This window comes from Oncorhynchus nerka, linkage group LG19 (genome assembly GCF_034236695.1).
Source record: "Oncorhynchus nerka isolate Pitt River linkage group LG19, Oner_Uvic_2.0, whole genome shotgun sequence".
Lineage (NCBI taxonomy): Eukaryota > Metazoa > Chordata > Actinopteri > Salmoniformes > Salmonidae > Oncorhynchus > Oncorhynchus nerka.
Genome location: NC_088414.1, coordinates 26,215,573 through 26,235,899, shown reverse-complemented (window position 1 = coordinate 26,235,899; position 20,327 = coordinate 26,215,573). Strand labels below are relative to the sequence as shown.

General features: G+C 41.9%; 1 protein-coding gene and 1 long non-coding RNA gene across 3 annotated transcripts in view; one reads left to right on the top strand and one right to left on the bottom strand.

Moving 5' to 3' along the window:
- Positions 1-6,523, bottom strand: part of LOC115101247 (signal peptide peptidase-like 3) — a 50,963-nt gene extending 44,440 nt beyond the window's left edge. Inside the window, exon 1 of one of the 2 annotated variants that reach the window (XM_029620591.2) lies at positions 6,024-6,523. In XM_029620591.2, coding sequence (XP_029476451.1) covers positions 6,024-6,049 — 26 coding nt within the window. In that variant the 5' untranslated portion in view covers positions 6,050-6,523. The remainder of the gene's footprint in view (positions 1-6,023) is intronic. The other variant, XM_029620590.2, reaches the window with a different exon arrangement.
- A 5,165-nt stretch (positions 6,524-11,688) lies between these two features.
- On the top strand, positions 11,689-14,423 carry LOC115147026 (uncharacterized). Its single transcript, XR_003866257.2, has 3 exons — positions 11,689-11,873; positions 12,290-13,530; positions 13,647-14,423. It is a non-coding gene; the product is annotated as an uncharacterized LOC115147026 (long non-coding RNA).
- The last annotated feature ends 5,904 nt before the right edge of the window (positions 14,424-20,327 follow it).

Here is a 20,327-nt window from a genome sequence, read left to right as displayed (position 1 = left end):
TACATAGCCCACCTATAATTTAGCCCAAACAACTACCTCTTTCCCAACTGTATTTAATTAATTTATTTATTTTGCTCCTTTGCACCCCATTATTTTTATTTCTACTTTGCACATTCTTCCATTGCAAAACTACCATTCCAGTGTTTTACTTGCTATATTGTATTTACTTTGCCACCATGGCCTTTTTTGCCTTTACCTCCCTTCTCACCTAATTTGCTCACATTGTATATAGACTTGTTTTTTTTTTTTTTTACTGTATTATTGACTGTATGTTTGTTTTACTCCATGTGTAACTCTGTGTCGTTGTATGTGTCGAACTGCTTTGCTTTATCTTGGCCAGGTCGCAATTGTAAATGAGAACTTGTTCTCAACTTGCTTACCTGGTTAAATAAAGGTGAAATAAAAAAATAAAAAAGGGCCTTGGTCATGGAGGTGACCAAGAACTCGATGGTCACTCTGACAGAGCTCTAGAGTTCCCCTGTGAAGAAGTGAGAACCTTCCAGGAGGCCAACGATTTCTGCAACACTCCACTAATCAGGCCTTTACTGGTGGAGTGGTCAGACGGAAGCCACTCCTCAGTAAAGGAGTGGCACCTAAAGGACTCTCAGACCACGAGAAACAAGACTCTCTGGTCTGATGAAACCAAGATTGAACTCTGGCCTGAATGCCAGGCGTCACGCCTGGGGGAAACCTAGCACCATCCCTACTGTGAAGCATGGTGGTGGCAGCATCATGCTGTGATATTTATCAGCGGCAGACACTGGGCGACTAGTCAGGATGGAGGGAAAGATGAACAGAGAGTAAAGTAGAGAGATCCTTGATGAAAACCCGCTGCGGAGCGCCCAGGACCTCAGTCTGGGGCGAAGGTCCACCTTTCAACAGGACAACGACCCTAAGCACACAGCCAAGACAACACAGGAGGATATCTATACTTTGTTCATCTTTCCCTCGAACCTGACTAGTCGCCCAGTGTCTGCCTCTGAAAAATATCCCCAAAGTATGATGCTGCCACCACTACCTTTCACCATAGGGATATAGTGCCAGGTTTCCTCCAGATGCGATGCTTAGATTTCCTAATACATTTTTTTTTTTTAACCGGCCAGAGAATCTTGTTTATCATGGTCTGAGAGTCCTTTAAGTACCTTTTGGCAAACTCCAAGTGGGCTGTCATGTGCCTTTTACTGAGAAGAGGCGGAGTGCTGCAGAGATGGTTGTCCTTCTGGAAGGTTCTCCTCATCTCCACAGAGGAGCTCTGGAGCTCTGTCAGAGTGACCATCGGGTTCTTGGTCACCTCCCTGACCAAGGCCCTTCTCCCTCGATTGCTCAGATTGGCTGGACAGTCAGCTCAAGGAAGAGTCTTGGTGGTTCCAAACTTCTTCCATTTAACTTCTTGACGCTACCCATCCCTGTAGCGGATCATTTTCAAACGTCTTCCATTTAAGAATGATGGAGGCCACGATGTTCTTGGGGACCTTCAATGCTGCAGACATTTGTTTTTGGTACCCTTCCCCAGATCAGTGCCTTGACACAATCCGGTCTCTGAGCTGTACGGACAATTCCTTCGACCTTATGTTTTGTTTCTGCTCTGATATGCACCGTCAACTGTGGGATCTTATATAGACAGGTGTGTGCCTTTCAAAATCATGTCCAAACAATTGAATTTACCACAGGTGGACTCCCAAGTTCTAGAAACATCAAGGATGATCAATGGGAACAGGATGCACCTGAGCTCAATGTCGAGTCTCATAACCTTTTGCCATCTAAAATGTCAACCTAAAAGCTGTCATTATGGGGTAGTGCGTACATACATGTTAGAGTCACCTTTGGCAGCAATTACAGCTGAGAGTCTTTCTGGATAAGCCTAAGAGCGTTCTACGCCTGGATTGCTCAACATTTGTGACCCGTTTCAGAAAACTAGGCTTATGTCACTACTTCACAGGAGAGCCGTTTGAACGGAAACTTTAGTTTTTTAATCAAAATGCGTTTTTTTTTGTTGCAGAAATGCCTTCTCGAACATGTGAACTTTCATGTGCCTTAATAACAAACTTGTATGCCACCTGTAAATACACATACAATTGTTAAAATTACAAGCCTAGTTGGTTTAGCCAAAGAAAAAAAAGGCAAACTTCCCACTAGCCCTGATTGGCTGAGATAATGAATGGGGTGGAAATGACGAGAGAGGAGTTTGGATTGGTCTGCCAAATAGCACACTTCTGTCAATTTGAGCTGGTCAGTATGTCTAGGTAATCCTGTCTAACGTGGCTTTTTAAAATTAAATTAACATTATGTATTAAAATCGCCTACGCATTGCTCTCCACTTTCTGGAGGACTGAGTTTTGAAAATCAGTGGAATTAGAGTATGATAGCTAAGGAGACGGAGAAAACAACCGTCTCCGGATTACATCATCAACCTAGGGGCAACCATGGCATCCCCAGGAGACGTGTCCAACCATGAATGATGTAAGATAGTCTAGCCAGATATTACACGTTTCAAATTGACAGAAAGAGCCATTTGCTTTGCTAGCTATAGCCAAATGTTAGCTAGCTAACATTGAACCTGGTTGGTTAGCTACCTGCAGATTTATGCAGGGTAGTAACATCATGAGTTGTGATTATGCTTCATTGTTTACCTAGATAGCTAGCGAGCCAGCCAGCTAACGTTAGCTAGCTCGCTAGGTAAACAATGAAGCATAATCACAACACATGATGTTACTACCCTGCATAAATCTGCAGGTAGCTGACCAACCACGTTCAATGGAAGCTAGCTAACATTAGGCTGTCTGTGTGGGTGGACCAATTCAGTTTGTCCGTGATGTGTACGCCGAGGAACTTAAAACTTTCCACCTTCTCCACTACTGCCCCGTCGATGTGGATAGGGGGGGTGCTCCCTCTGCGGTTTCCTGAAGTCCACAATCATCTCCTATGTTTCGTTGACGTTGAGTGCGAGGTTATTTTCCTGACACCACATTCCGAGGGCCCTCACCTCCTCCCTGTAGGCCGTCTCGTCGTTGTTGGTAATCAAGCCTACCACTGTGGTGTCGTCCGCAAACTTGATGATTGAGTTGGAGGCGTGCATGGCCACGCAGTCGTGGGTGAACAGGGAGTACAGGAGAGGGCTCAGAACGCACCTTTGTAGGGCCCCAGTGTTGAGGATCAGCGGGGTAGAGATGTTGTTACCTACCCTCACCACCTGGGGGCGGCCCATCAGGAAGTCCAGTACCCAGTTGCACAGGGCGGGGTCGAGACCCAGGGTCTCGAGCTTGATGATGAGTCTGGAGGGTACTATATGGTGTTAAATGCTGAGCTGTAGTCGATGAACAACATTCTCACATAGGTATTCCTCTTGTCCAGATGGGTTAGGGCAGTGTGCAGTGTGGTTGTGATTGCGTCGTCTGTGGACCTATTGGGGGCGGTAAGCCAATTGGAGTGGGTCTAGGGTGTCAGGTAGGGTGGAGGTGATATGGTCCTTGACTAGTCTCTCAAAGCACTTCATGATGACGGAAGTGAGTGCTACGTGAGTGGTAGTCGTTTAGCTCAGTTACCTTAGCTTTCTTGGGAACAGGAACAATGGTGGCCTAGTGGTTAGAGATCGTTGAACTAGTAACCGAAAGGTAGCTAGATCGAATCCCTGAGCTGACAAGGTAAAAAAAATCTGTTCTGCCCCCGAACAAGGCAGTTGACCCACTGTTCCTAGGCCGTCATTGAAAATAAGAATGTGTTCTTAACTGACTTGCCTAGTTAAATAAAAGGTATTTAAAAAAGGTCTATGGTCACCAGTGTCTGGTGGAAAACAGATTTAACCAGGTTTTCCTTTAGAATTTTGCCTGCACTTAGCTCAATTGGGGCGGCAGGGTCGCCTAGTGGTTAGAGCGTTGGACTAGTAACCGAAAGGTTGCAAGTTCAAATCCCCAACCTGACACGGTACAAATCTTTCGTTCTGCCCCTGAACAGGCAGTTAACCCACTGTTCCTAGGCCGTCATTGAAAATAAGAATTTGTTCATAACTGACTTGCCTAGTTAAATAAAAGGTTAAAAAAATATTAGTTTTTTTTTTTTAAATCATGAAAATCTCCACAGTCCTTAATGATTACAAGCACACCCATAACATGATTCAGCCACCCAGAGCATCCAGGGTCAAGCTCCCCACCAAAGGGCACATCGACAGATCTCCCACCAAAGCCAAATCGGGGACCCAAACCAGCAAACTCTCGGACACCGACCCAAGCTCCCAACCACAAGGTCACCAACCATCTAAAGACCCCCAACACAGTTCCCGAGAGCTGCCCCTCAATCATCCGAGATCCCCCCCCCCCCCACAAAAAAAAATCTCACCCTCCACTCCCCATAATTATGGAGAGTGAATGAAATCATTTTTTTGTCATCTTGCTAGGTAGTTATCGAGCTGAGGCCATCTGGCTAGTATTATCAAGCCAGATGGGCTCCCAGGTGGCACAGCGGTCTAAGGCACTGCATCTCACTGCTAGAGGCGTCACTACAGACACCCTGATTTGAATCCAGGCTGTATCACAACCAGCCATGATTGGGAGTCCCATAGAGCGGCGCACAATTGGCCCAGCGTCATCCATGTTTGGCCTGTGTAGGTAGTCATTGTAAATAAGAATTTGTTCTTAACTGACTTGCCTAGTAAAATAAAGGTTAAAATAAATAAACAAGGGCTTTCTGCAAAATAGCAACATTAGTGCATTAATCTAGACCAAACGTAAGCAACAACCACAGACATGCATTGCCAAAAAAATGTTACTGCCGCCTTCTAGTTTGGAATATTTTAACAAGGCTGAATGACTGACGACTTCAAGGTCTTTGCTGTGTTAACACAAAATAGATCGACTGCCGACACAGGCAAACGTTTGACAATCCTACCGGTGTGTCTGAGCAATAAATGTTTGCCTCCACATCAATACTTAAAAACAATACTAGCCATTTAGATGGCACATAATTTGACTTTAATTATGCCATGATCTGCAGCATAGGCCTTCAATTAAAAATATCAAATGTACAGCTAAAGTGGACAAAATGACCCCATTTCCAACTGCGAAAAATCGACAAATGACACGGATGGACATGTTATTTATCAGTCTACCTAATATTGGTCTGCATGGCACACTTGCTATTACACATAAAACATTTTTTTTTTAAACTATTATTCTGGCACATTACAGTAGGGATTGCAATCAGTTAGTTATAGCTAACAATGCGAGAAGATAAACCCCGATGTACATATCAATGCCTTACTTAGCCAGCTAGCTACTCTTAGGAAGCAGATTATTATGATGGACAATCAAGATAACAAGCTAGCTAAACAAGAGGTGTTGACTTGCTAGCAAGCCAGCTGCGCACGTCATTAACAAAATAAAAATGGATGACTCAATAACATAGCTATTTCTCTCCGACTTTATAAAACACCGGGCGTGTCATACATGTATCACAATGACAACATAATTATTGTGTGAAAAGTTAGACATGCCATGAATAAAGCCGGTGAGCTTTTCTGCTAACAGCCTGGCTAGCAGGCGTAAACTGGTTAGGTAGGCTAGCTACGCTCATAGGCTCCCTTTGTGTGTAACTGGCTAACGAGATGTAGCAATAAGATATTTATGCATACAAAACTACTGATGTTGACGAGGGGCTTACAAGCTAGATAGCTAACTAAACAATATTATTTTGGTAGGAGTTGGCGAACTAACGTTAGTTATATACAACCTTACAGATTCGTCTACCTTGTATAACCATTTCCGTATGACCAATGAAATGCCAACATTAAGACGAGCCGCTAAGTTCGCTAACTGGCAGATAGCGAGCTAGCCCTGTACTTGGACCGTAGTTAGCTAGCTCAAGAAGACCATTTGAAAACAGGGCAATTAATTCTAGTTAAACAAAATAGTGGCTGGTTTATTTAGGAACGATGCAGGTTGTCAACTATATATGTAAAAAAAAAAGTACATACAGCAGTCAAGTCAGGCTATTAGCCAACTCGTGCAATGGCTATACCTATGCGCACTCACCAAGAAGAGTAGCCTTGCTCCGCCATGTCACCGACGACAACAGTCAGTGGTGGGTTCCGCGACTGTTGAGATTCGGTTCCCTGTGGCCAAAACGAAGGACCTGGTGGAAAAATTTCCGCCTTTACTTCAAGATGTATTTTTTAACAGTTACTATTTGATAACAACATGGCGATGTACCCCAGCCCCCATCTAGCAAAAACTAGTAGAATAGCTTCCAATCGAATGACAATGATGGTTTGCTAGCTGGCAAAGACAAAGCACCCCGATAAAAACTGTATATTTCGTCAGTTTCGCGAGTGTCCTGCAGTCTCACTGCCCTTACAGGCCCGAGTCTCAAATGATCCTATAGTCTCTGAAAATCCATATTTAGGAGTGTTTTCTAGCGTCTATATTTATATATTCCCGAAGTCTGCACCCTCCGCTGTAATGGATGCCGCGCAGACAGCTTTGTTTTCTATGGCAAGCCAGTCGCGTGCACGCGCAATATCGCCCTTGCTAGAAAGATTTTACGAGTAATTTGTGTGCACTGAAGTGCAATGGAAACACGCGAATATGCGTGTATTCATTCCATCGATTCTGTTGCGAAAGTTTCTAAAACGGAACGAAACGGGGAGGGACCTTCCTGAATTTTTCCAATAGAAACTCTTGTATTTTTAAAATGTAAAATGTTTTCTTGGGAAAACATTTATTCGACACATTTTGCCATGGGACACAAAACAATTGTTGCAGTTCTATAACTAATTTTTAAGCTAATTTGCTGATATTCTAAACCTTCTGCTACGAAAAGTCACTTCTGAGAGCTGCATCCCATTTGGTCAAAACCCACTTGTTAGTTGGCCGTGACCACGTTTACATGCACACCAATATCAAATCATATGTTATTGGTCACATACACGTGATTAGCAGATGTTATTGCGAGTGTAATGAAATGTTTGTGCTTCTATCTCCAACAGTGCAGTAATATCTAACAAATTACACAACATATACCCTATACACACAAATCTAAGTAGGAATGAATTAAGACTACACATATGGACAAGCGATGTCAGAGCGGAACGGACTAAGATACAGTAGAACAGTATAGAAAACAGTATATACATATGAGATGAGTAATGTCAGATATGTAAACATTAAGTGACTAAGATACCGTAGAATAGTATAGAATACAGTATATACATATGAGATGAATAATGCAAGATGAAAACATTATCAAGTGACTAAGATTCTGTAGAATAGTATAGATTACAGTATATACATATGAGGTGAGTAACATTATTAAAGTGACTAGTGTTCCATTCCTTAAAGTGGCCAGGGATTCCTAGTCGATGCCTATAGGCAGCAGCCTGTAATGTGCTAGTGATGGCTGTTTAACAGTCTGATGGCCTTGAGATAGAAGCTGTTTTTCAGTCTCTCCGTCCCAGCTTTGATGCACCAGTACTGACCTCGCCTTCTGAATGATAACGGGGTGAACAGGCAGTGGCTCGGGTGGTTGATGTCCTTGAATATCACGTTATTATTCGGGATACTCAAGTAGGGTTCTCTGTTTTTGAGTTGACACATATGGGCTTAAATTAGGAATATTCTGCTTATTCACGGATACAGTGATACTTGTGAAATCGGGATATAAACTACTATCCGGAGTACTGTGCTCATGTAAACGTGGTCACTGTTGCAGCAGCAGAGATACCACGTGATGGAAAGCGCCTGAATAATGCTTGAGCCATTTTTGTGACATTTTACTCAATCAATCAATCAAATGTATTTATAGGGCCTCCCGGGTGGCGCAGTGGTCTAGGGCACTGTTTAGTGCTAGCTGTTCCACCAGAGACTCTGGTGGGCTCTGTCGCAGCCGGCCGCGACCGGGAGGTCCATGGGGCGACGCACAATTGGCCTAGCTTCGCCCGGGTTAGGGAGGGCTTGGCCGGTAGGGATATCCTTGTCTCATAGCGCACTAGTGACTCCTGTGGCGGCCCGGGCGCAGTGCACACTAACCAGATTGCCAGGTGCACAGTGTTTCCTCCGACACATTGGCTTCCGGGTTGGATGCGCGCTGTGTTAAGAAGCAGTGCGGCTTGGTTGGGTTGTGTTTCGGAGGATGCATGGCTTTCGACCTTCGTCTCTCCCGAGCCCGTACGGGAGTTGTAGCGATGAGACAACATAGTAACTACTAACAATTGGATACCACGAATGGGGGGTAAAATGTAATAAAAAATGTAAAAAATTATTTATAAAGCCCTTCTTACATCAGCTGATGTCACAAAGTGCTGTACAGAAACCCAGCCTCAGGAGGCTGAAGAAATGTGTCTTGTCACCAAAAACACTCACAAACTTTAGGCAACTGCTCCGCCAACAGCTGTAAAGTTCTCCAGAGGGTAGTGAGGTCTGCACAACACATCACCGGGGGCAAACTACCAAATCACTAGTCACTTTAAACAATGTCACTTTATATAATGTTTACATACCCTACATTACTCATCTCATATGTATATACTGTACTCTATACCATCTACTACATCTTGCCTATGCAGTTCGGCAATCGCTCATCCATATATTTATATGTACATATTCTTATTCATTCCTTTACTTTTGTGTGTATAAGGTAGTTGTTGTGAAATTGTTAGATTAATTGTTCGATATTACTGCAGAACTAGAAGCACAAGCATTTCGCTACACTCGTATTAGCATCTGCTAACCATGTGTATGTGACCAATAAAATTTGATTTCACCATTCCAGTGTAGTCAATTGAGTGAAAGTGAGACTGTAGGGAGCGCACCAATGATGTGAATAGCATATTATGACCTAGCTCATCCTTAATAAATAAAACATTTTTTCTATGATGATTAATGATCAATAGATGTTCAAATTATTGAAGAGAAAACGTAGCCTTGAACTAGGAAGCCCTTAATCATGACTTACAGTTCCATTACATTACACATAAGAAAGTCAGCCATTGGACGAAGGCGTCTTCTGTTGGGGGGGGAGTTTTGTTAAGATCCTAGACCCTCAGTACTGAACATTTACGCCTTGATCATACCAACAGTGTCCTTGCATTTTGGTAAACCAGAAGTACATTAATTTCCAATGGAACGCTGCGCTTGCCTTGCAGCATTGCGTTGTAGAGGCAGTTGCTGTGACTTCTGTGTGGTGCATACGTTGGGTGTATCGAACGTATGCATCAAGCTGTGTAGACGGCTTGACAGAAAAGGTAGCAGAAGGCGAATGTTGAATGTCCAGATGATGCTGCATACCATTTTGCACCGAAAGACTGTCGGTGGGATCGAGGCTTAACATGCATGGCTTGCGGTAGCCAACGGTTTTGGAAACATAATAAGTTAAGAATCTTATCTTTCATATCAGCAATAAATCATTTTCAAAGCGAGACAACAGTAACCGTAGCTTGCAAACACCCGCGGAACCTTTGATGAGTATGTCGGACCACTATCGGTTACAAAACTGTATCTTTGTTTTTTATCGGATTTGGCACAACTGTACTGTGACTGGTTTGGCATGGCGGCTAGTTCAGATGGTAGCGCTAGGGCAATGTATATTGATAATGATGATAACACCAGTAGTGGCTTGTTTTCATGGATGCCAAGGGAAGTCAGGCTTGCCCCAAAAAATGCACCCCCAAAAATATATATTTAAAATCATGTATATTTCGTCTCTCTGTGTCAGAATTTTTCTTCAGTTTGCAAGAGGTTGAATGTATCTCATCAGAGAGAGCAAGCAAAACAGCGCCCCTCTTTCTCTGTATGTGTAGGCCATCTATCTGATACTGTCTGGTTCCAAAGGGTAGGTTTATGACATTGCTGCCCATACCATTGAATGCAATGGAAGCAAGCATTCGGTCTCCCTTGATAAAAAAATGTATAAAATAATAGCCAATCAGCCTTGAGCTAAACTGAGTGAGCTCAACTGTGAATGGTCCTGGCGTACCAACAAAAAGTGTAAAGAGAAGCCTATCAAATCTCACCAAGAGCCTATGTCATTGACAGAAACAACTTGAATTGTTTAATCTCATTGTAGTTGTGTTGTTGTCCTCCAGTGGCTAGCTAGCTTGCTAAAATCAGCCCTTTCTAAATTAGCCATGGATGAAGATAGGGATATGGACTTGTGGTTTTACTTAATTCTCCATACTGGCCAATGATTATAATGGCGATTCTGATCCAACCATTAATTAATGCATTGTGCCCCTAGCCTGAGAGGATGAAAGTTCAATATGTATCTAGATGTAGTGTTTTCCATGAAAGGAATTTAGGCTAGCGAACAAACATTTAAGCCAATTGTGTACTGTATGACAGAGTGATAGACCATTTCCTCAACATGAAAGAGAGGAGGATGGCATTGGTGTTTCTATACAAGTGGGGTGAGTCAACATGTTTTTTAAAAATAAAAAAAGGAGCTGCCTCCACTATTTCAGCACCATTTAAACTTCAACATTTCAACATCATAAAATCACCTGTGCTTAGTCAATGTTGAAATTGCAGAACGCACACACACACACACACACACAGAAATCAGAACCATGGACAGCCACATCATATTTAGCTTACGTTGATTGGACTAAATTGTTTTTGGTATCTTTCAGTTGTATATTTATGTGACTAAGCACAGGTGATTTGATGATGTTGAAATGTTGAAGTTGAAATGGTGCTGGAATAGTGGAGTCAGCTCCTGTTTTCTTTGTGACTTGTGGTAACTCTCTGTGGTTCTAAATCAAGAGTTGTTTAGTGGTCCTAAAATGTCAGAAACATGAACTTTCTTGAACATATGTAGGTCATGTAACTGTTTGTTGCATTCAATATGCTTTGTGGACTTCACCAGACAGAGGTTGCTCTCTGGTTTTGTGATGTGAAATGGAAAGTAAGTACTTCAATCTGTTGCATTTGACAAAAGCAATTAGGAAAGAAATTGGGGTGATTAAGGGTGCCAAACCACTGGGCTATGGGAAGGCCCTGATCATTGCAAATAGTCAAATTCAGTAGGAGAAAGTTTTGAAATTGAACTCACTAAATGGGGGTGAGGTGAAAATGTCACATTCCTGGTGCTATGTCTAAACTGAGGGAAATAATTGCTGGGATGCCATTGGAAATTACCATGGAAGAAATGTACCACTTTAAGGCTTCCCTGAAATGAGGAAAAGTTATTGATGTGAAAAAGATGAAAAGCAAAAAAGTGGCAGTCGAGTGGACACTACAACTGTACTGTTACAATTGGAAGGGAACCTGCCGAATAGGGTGTAGCTAGGATCACTCAGTTGGAGAGTATGTGACGCCTCCACTTTGGTGCTTAACATTCCAATGGATGGGGCATGTTGCTAATGTGTGCAAAGGTAAAATGAGCTGTGCAACGTGCGGTGGGGATCACGAATATGGGAAATGATCAGAGATGGAAACTCGAGTCGTGATTAAGAAAATAAAATGACTTGCGACATGATTTAGACTTGTGATCAATTGACTTGTGACTTGACTTGGACTCTAGATGAAAGACTTGTGAACAATGCAAGTCAGTACTGGGATAAGTTTTAGTTGTGCATTCTGTCAGATAACATGGAACAGGCGGCGTTGTAACACGGAGAAAGTAGTTTAAAACACCGGGCTGAAAAGCGTTCTAGAACATCTGCGTCATTTGTACGTGACTAGTACTACAGCTGAACAATCAGAATCAGGAACGATGTCATCAGGTGGTGAAGCTTTTGTTATTACATTTGGTTACAAGAACCTGCAGTATAATGCCAGTGGCAAAAAAATGAAATGCTGTTTGCAAAACTTGTGGAATTAACATTAAATATGCTGGCGCAACTACAGTACATCTAACTTCATCCGACATGTGAAAACTCACCGCGAAAGGTCAGTTAGGCTAGCTAGCTAACAATGTTACAATGTGATTAGGCTAATAATAGCCTGTTTAGCAGATGCCAACTTGATATAGCTAGCTTTATTGTGTATAATATTTTAGCTAACTGGAAATGTATTACTGCCAAATACTTCTTAAAAGGTTAAGAGGTGGGTTGTCAGATAGCTAGACCTACTTGTTAGCAGAGATGATTAAATTACATCTCGGCGATATGCATATCACTCAGATTTAATATACTTTCTGCTGTAGCCTGTTCCTAGGAAGTAACTTAGTATAAAACCAGAGTTCAAAGCATGCAACTTCTTGGACATTTCTGCTGAAAAATCCCATAGACCATAAATATTTGTTTGTGTCCTTGTACTTCCATCTCAAGTCAGCAACAACTATCCATCATGTTGTTCATCTGCAGGTTCACTGAATTCTGCAAAGCAAAGGTGACCAGCACAGGGACAGAGCAGCTTGTATAGCCAGGGCCACCCCAGGCAGAAGGCTATAACAGAGGCTATACTGCAAGACCTGATCATTTCCTGCAACCTGCCTATGTCCTTAGTGGACAACCCTCACTTTAGGCATTTCATGTCAGTGGTAGGTGACAAATATTGACCAGTAAGTAGGTCCACGTTGACCAGGTGCCTGCATGACTTAACACTGAACAAAAAGGCTACAATCAAAAGTGCCCTAGAACAGACAGAATCAGTGTCTGTCACTGTAGATATATGGACTGACAGGACCATGAGGGGCTTCATGGGAGTAATGGCCCATTACATGGCCATGGAAGAGAGAAAAAAAACACCCAGACTGGACATTTGACATTTAATATGTGATAACTCTGAAAATATGAAAAAGGCCTTCATAGTTTGTTTCCCCAAAGCAATCAATGATGATGATGTGGATAACCCCAGTATATGGGAAGAATTTGGTGAAGAGTACAATGTTGATGTAGAAGCTATCCAAACCAACTGCAGGTAACAGCACTTACGGTGCTTTGCCCATTCATTACAACTGGTGATTAGAGATGGACTAAAGGAAACAAAAATCATAAACAGTGTGATGTTTAAGGTAACTAAACTTTGCAGCTTACTACACACTACCTGTTCTCTGACGGAAGCATTTGAAGCCGAGTTCGGGGCCAATCGTAGTATCCCTGCTGCTGTGTCTACCAGATGGAATTCCATCCTCCGGCTTGTTAAAGCAGCCACCAATCTGAATCAACAAAGCCTCAATACGCTACTTGAGGCCCAAGGACACAAGGAACTCTGCTTACCACAAAGGGAATGGAGTCAGCTATTGGAGCTAGTGGACATTTTGGACCCTTTTGTCCAGGCCACCGACCTTACTCAGGGGGTTCTCTCAGTGCTGCCCTTCCTTGTGTACTGTCAACTATCATCTGCAAAGTATACTGTGCACAAGTCATCACCTATTCAGTCTAGTAAAAGCACTGCAGCAGTCACTCAAATGCCAATTCCAGGGGGTGTTTGTGAATGTCAGAATGGAGCACTCGGATGAACAGGCAACAAAACTTACTTTGGTGACAATGTATACATAAAGGCTGCACTGCACTGGACCCATCTTTCTGCCTGTTCTGGCTTGATCATGATGTCCTCATACCACATGAAGATCAAGCTGAATTGAAGAAGGAGAGTCTGATTGGTAAGTACAATGCATTGCAACATGCAGCGTTTTCTATTTCACTTGCATTCAAATGATTTATTTTCATGTATAATGTATACTGTTATATTCTTGATAATTTTATGATTTCTTTTCAGACCTAGCCAGAAGGCTGAGGCATGGAAAGTCACCATTATGGAGAGCAGTAGTGGAGAAGAGGAACAACCACCTGCCAAAACCTCCAGACTGTTCTCTGGCCTCCTCAACAAGATCAGCATGAAGAAAGGAGACAAAGTCACCTGTCAAAGCAGAGATTATTAGCTACATTGAAGTATCTTCTGATGAAAAGTAAGTTGATTGCTTGGATTTTTGGAGAATCCATGCAAAAGACTTTCCAAAACTCAAACAGGTAGCAATGACAGTGTTGGCTGTGCCTGCCACCAGTGCCCCAGTGGAGAGTGTTTAGTCATGGAGGCCTCATCATACGCCCTCATCGTGCCAGACTCACTGCAAGAACGCTGACAAACTTGATCTTTCTGAAATGTAACCTATCTGCAACATAAATATTCTCTCTCTTAGGGCACAGGATGTAATTTGCTACTTGTTACAGGAAATTGTATTTATGTTAAGTGTCCAGGTTAGTAAGTATATTTTAGGGATAAAGGTCATTATGGTTGATATATAGGACACTTTAGTAGTGCAGTTATTGAACAGTTGTCAGTCATTTTGGTTTACATTCATGCTTGTCATTTATCTTCCCTCACCTACAGATTCTGTTTGTGTGACACAAAATACCATGCACTTTAAAATGTTATGTTTGCTTTTTTAAATATCCAGTACAATTACTTTTATTAAATGTAAACTGTCTACATTTTAAAAGGAAATGTATTTGGATTGAAATAGTGCCTGATGTATTTTCTTTCATAAAAGTATGGACTAATGAACAGGGGAGTCTCTTCAAATAATTTACAAGGTTTATAGACCTACAGTAACCCACAGCAGGTAGAAAGCCATTGCCAAAATGGGCTTGAGACTTGACTTGAACTCTACCTCAAAGACCTGTGAACATCTCTGGAAATAATGGCCTGATGCTAATGTTAAATGTTGTAATCAATGTTCCCTCTATAAACTGCGTGCGTGCGACGGTCGCGTACTTCATCGAAGACTGTTGTGCAGAATATGTGCCATGCTGCGCAGACACGAGACTGAATTTCACTGAGTTCGCCCCTTCAGTTTGCACTATATAGATCAACGTTTTTTTCTATGATCGAATCCAACTTATATCAGCTCCTTTTCAATACAACAAACCAAAACAAATCTACCTTTGCAAGACTGAGTCTGTGATTTTGTTGAAGGCAGAGGTGGAGCGCATCGGAGTAGAATTCCATTGACATGGGTAGCCCAAGAGCGGTCTTTCAATCATCAGCGAGTGAATGCACCTTTCAGTTCAGATCAGAGCCGCGTGTGTGCACATGTGTTTATATTCTTTGCTAGTTTGCGATTTGTTAGCCCAGTTATAGATAAGTATAGGTCAGCAATGAGGAGTGTAGGCTACATTTCAAGCTGTCTTTGAAAAGCCAGTAAGGCAAAAAGCTTATGTCTTAAATAAGGGGCAGTGTTGTATTTTATGACAGGCTTGAATATGCAAATAAGCCAATAGGCAGAACATTGTCTAATTCTCTGTATGGTAACAATAATTAATATTATTTTGTGGTTTCTTACATCATACAACATAATACAATTTACAGTCAGCTATTTGGCCCATGGTGTTACAGACCAAGGAGAAAATAATGAATTTTATGTAGACCTACATTGAACACCAAATATAGGCTATTGTAGGCTATATCATAGAAATCAAAAGCTATTTCCATGTGAACATGTTATGGGATTTGTTCCATTGTTTTTGTTGCTAGGCCTACATTGTGAACAAATAGCCACAATAACCTATTGGCTACTGTCTAAAACGGTAAGGGTAGTAGGTACAGCCTCAGTCTTCACTTTAAACACGCGCCGGAAGTTGCACAAAATTCTCACAATTTTCAAGTGTCCACTCACAAGACCTAAAATTTCCCCAGTGCCCCCCAAAATTTGAGGGAACATTGGTTGAAGCTGTGAATGAGATGCAGCATATAGAGGATGTGAATAGAAAGCCATGGAAGCGCAGAGGTACAAAATGACAAATAATGTATCCTATGCTGAGGCTGTTAGGAAAGTGAATAACAAACCTAGTGTTCAAAATGCTTCAGATACAACATAGCGGCAGATAGTGGTTTCTCCCCAGGAGGCCAGTGGAACCTCAGCCGATTGTTATTGTGATATGCTAGCATAAATGCTTAATTGTAAAGAAAACCATGGTAGTAGATCATGTAGACTTGGCCTTCATGTGTAGGGCAATCAACGTGACTGCTCCACATGAGCAGGACTACATACATAAAATAATTAGTGAAGGCAGCCAAAGACATTCTGGGGATTTCTGAAGTTACGGTAGAAATAAATAATAGAAATAATACATCGGATTCTGAATCGAAATTCAAAGGATGACCAGGATAATAAGTAGCCTACTATTAGGCTGTTCGTTGTACAATGGAACGCTAGGAGTTTGATAGCCAATGGACAAGATTTTTAAAAATACGTGATTTAGATGTTTTACCAGACATGACGTGTATACAAGAAACATGGTTTAAACCTCAATTCGGATTATATTATACCTGAGATTATCTCTGTAAAAAGTGATATAATTGAGTGCTCGGGTGGTGGGTGTGATACATTTATCGAAGAAGGTGTAGCACATAGAGCAATAACTGGTTTCAAATAACACGAATGTGTGGCGGTGGAGATGTGTAGAGAATGGGGTAACATCACGTTGTTTAAGTACTATAATCATTGTAAACCCATTTCTCTATCTGAATTAGACATAGTTGCGAAATCCAGTTTAGGCGATAAGGAGACATGGTGTGGCGATCTCAATGCGCATAACAGCTTGTGGGGCAGCAATATCACAGATGTCAATGGTTTAGTGGTTGACGATTTTATGGAGCGGAAGGGACTAGTTTGTAAAAATGATGTTTAGATCTTACATTGGTGTCCTTCTCCATTGCTGGTACTATTATGTGAGTGGGATGTGACGATCGAATCCACAATAGGCTGTGCTAATTTCCCAGTCATGTGCAACATAGATCTTGACGTACAGTATGTTTTCAGAAAAGGGAACCGGTTTTGACGAAGCAAATTGGGGACTTTTTATTTTATTTTTACACTTTGTGTGAAAATGAGGGTCATAAATGACTGTGCTGCATCTGTGAATGTGGTCATATTGGATGCTGCCCTATTAGTTATTCCAATGAGAGAGGGGGGGGGGGGGTAGAGGAAAGATAGTTCCTTGGTGAACTGAAGCATGTACTAAGGCCATCATTGATCGTGATAATGCTTTTAAAACTTTGAGGAATAATTTGACATTCGATAGCATGATAGTATTTCAGAGAGAGCATTGGCTAGGAGGGTCATTTAAGAATGCAAAGAAAGGTGCTATTGTATTTTCTTGTCTAAGAAATACTAAAGAAGACAATTGTTCTTTAAAACACAAGTTATTCTTTATTCAAGTTAACTGGAGCCATACCAGTATAGTGCGTTGAGCTGGAATCTCCCACTCTCCAACACTATGTCACATCCCCCTTATCATTATATGCCTTTTCCAGAATAAGATAAAGCAATATCTATTCTCTATAAATCCTGTTTACAATTATTTGTATAGTGAACACTGCATTTGAATAACACATGTACACTACCTCAATCAGCCTCAGATGTGCTTTCATCTCTACCTGACCGTCCCATTTCAACAGGCTGCCCTGGTGGGTCTGACACAGGAGTGTCTGTGCTTGATGTTGTCTGACTTCTGTCACTCTCTTGCCTGGCTGCTAACACTCAGGTACATGTAACAAATGTCTGATATTGCTCCTGTATTTAACTCCCTCGGGTGTCATTACATCATATGACCTGGTTGCTGCTTTTTTTCACCACGAGCCTCAATGTTCCATGTTTTACCATCATGCATTTTTACTCTATCATTTGGACTGAGTGCACTGAGCACCTTGGACCCTTTGTCATAGTACCTTTTCTGTTCACTCTTCTCTCTGTTTGTTAAGAATGACCTTGTCATCCTTCTGTTTGTAGTACTGGCAACCTAGTTGAGTTTCCTGTTGAACAGCTCTGCAGGAGCTTTTAGTGAAGTAGCCCTGTAGTTTAACAAAGCTAGATATGGATCTGTCTTTGAGTCGAGAGCTTTCTTAAGCAGTAGATTCACTGTTATGACACCGTTCTCGACTAACCAGTTAGACTGTGAGTAGAGTGGGCTGGATGTGACACTTGGTATCACAATTCCTGAACCCTTAAAACAGAATTCCATCAAGTACTGATGGCGCATCGCTGTATTGACCATAAGGGTATGGTATAGTTTGTACAGACCACCCGCGTGTTATGGCTTGAATTACCTTTTGCAAACACTTATCCTCTGAAGTAGCATGTGAAATAACTGTCCACATTTCATCTGAAACTGGGCAACTCTTTCTGATAAGGTTTACATGTATGGTATCATTCTGCTCGTAAATCTGGTTTGCTTCTGAGCCATCAAAAGCTTCGAAAATGTTCCTGCCACTAACAGTTCTTTCCCTGGCCTGTACTCGAGTTGCAAGTCATATTTCAGAAGTTTTAGAAACAGTCTCTGTACCCTTGGTGGTGTGTATGCTAGACCCTTCTTTGCAATAGTAACCAAAGGTTTGTGATCTGTTTCAGCCCACACTGTTTTACCATAGATTAACACATGGAATGTCTCACATGCATGTGACAGTGCCAATGCCTCTTTCTCAATGTGAGCATAGCTACACTCAGAAGTTGTCAGAGCTCTGGAGGCATATGCGACTGGGCGCCATCTAGTGCCATACTGCTGCAACAACACTGCACCTAATCCTGCTTTAGAGGCTGAGATTTTGGTGTTGTGCTTTTCATCATAGAACCTCATTACTGGAGCATGCATGATTAATACCTTGAGCTCCTCAAACTCTTTCTGGTTATGGTTCCAACACCACACTGTAGCTTTACACAGTGGACTTCTCATCTGGCTTGTGAGAGTTGCCAGATTAGGTACAAATTTGCCCACATAGAACCTTTGTACATCCTCTTTGTTGGTAGGCGGTGGCATGTTGTTGATGGCTGTCAATTTGCTCTGGTCTATCTGAACACCTTCACATGTTAGTTTTTCACCCAAAAATGATATTTCTGTCTTTCTGAATTTACAGTTGTCTGCGTTTAGCTGTAGCCCATTAGCTCTGGCTAGATCAAGTGCTGCTTTCAAACTTGTGTTGTGCTCAAGAGTCTGACCTCATATTAGCAAACCATCAATGTACACTTTTTTTGCCTGGCACAATCAAATATCTGTTGGCCTGTCCTATGAAAGACTACTGGTGCTGAAGTGAGACCAAACGGCAGCCTTTTAAATGAGTACCTAACAAAATGACTATTGAAAGTACAAAGCCTTGTATTCGCCTTGTCTAGAAGGATCTGCCAAAACCCTGAGGTGTCTAGCTTTGATAAATATTTAGCCCCTGCTATGTCCCCAAATATCTCCCCCTGGTAGACAGCTGAAAGTGTTCCCTTTTCACATACTTGTTAAGCGCTTCTGGATCCATACAGTCTACCCTGGTAGACAGCTGAAAGTGTTCCCTTTTCACATACTTGTTAAGCGCTTCTGGATCCATACAGTCTACCCTGGTAGACAGCTGAAAGTGTTCCCTTTTCACATACTTGTTAAGCGCTTCTGGATCCATACAGTCTACCCTGGTAGACAGCTGAAAGTGTTCCCTTTTCACATACTTGTTAAGCGCTTCTGGATCCATACAGTCTACCCTGGTAGACAGATGAAAGTGTTCCCTTTTCACATACTTGTTAAGCGCTTCTGGATCCATACAGTCTACCCTGGTAGACAGCTGAAAGTGTTCCTTTTTCACATACTTGTTAAGCGCTTCTGGATCCATACAGTCTACCCTGGTAGACAGCTGAAAGTGTTCCCTTTTCACATACTTGTTAAGCGCTTCTGGATCCATACAGTCTGAGTAAGCAGTCTTTCTTCTCAACTATTACTAGTGAGTGGACCCATTTAGTAGGCACTTCTACTTTGTCTAGGATATCTAAAGACTCTAGCCTCCGAAGCTCTGCTTTTAGCTTGTCTCCTAGGGATCTTTCTAGGTGCATGGATCACTGGTCTATAGTAGCTCTGCTTTTAGCGATAATGGGACCTTTCTAGGTGCATGGATCACTGGTCTCTCAGGCTGCTTTAACTCCATTTTGTGCTGCACCTTGACGTTTCCTCTGTCCTGAAAACCACCAGCATATGTATCCTCAACCTTGGTCATTTCACCATTCACTATATGAACCTGTTTCAATAGACCCAGTAAGTTACATGACTTTAACCCATTGATGGGTGGTTTTTCTACCTTTACTATGACAAAAGAAACCTTGTAGGATTTATCCACTACCTCCAGGCAAGATACAGTAGATGGTATTGAGTGCAGTATATACATATGAGATGAGTATGTAAACAAAGTGGCATAGTTAAAGTGGCTAGTGATACATGTATTACATAAAGATGCAGTAGATGATATAGAGTACAGTATATACATATGAGATGAATAATGTAGGGTATGTAAACATTATATTAGGTAGTATTATTTAAAGTGGCTAGTGATATATTTTACATCATTTCCCATCAATTCCCATTATTAAAGTGGCTGGAGTTGAGTCAGTGTGTTGGCAGCAGCCACTCAATGTTAGTGGTGGCTGTTTAACAG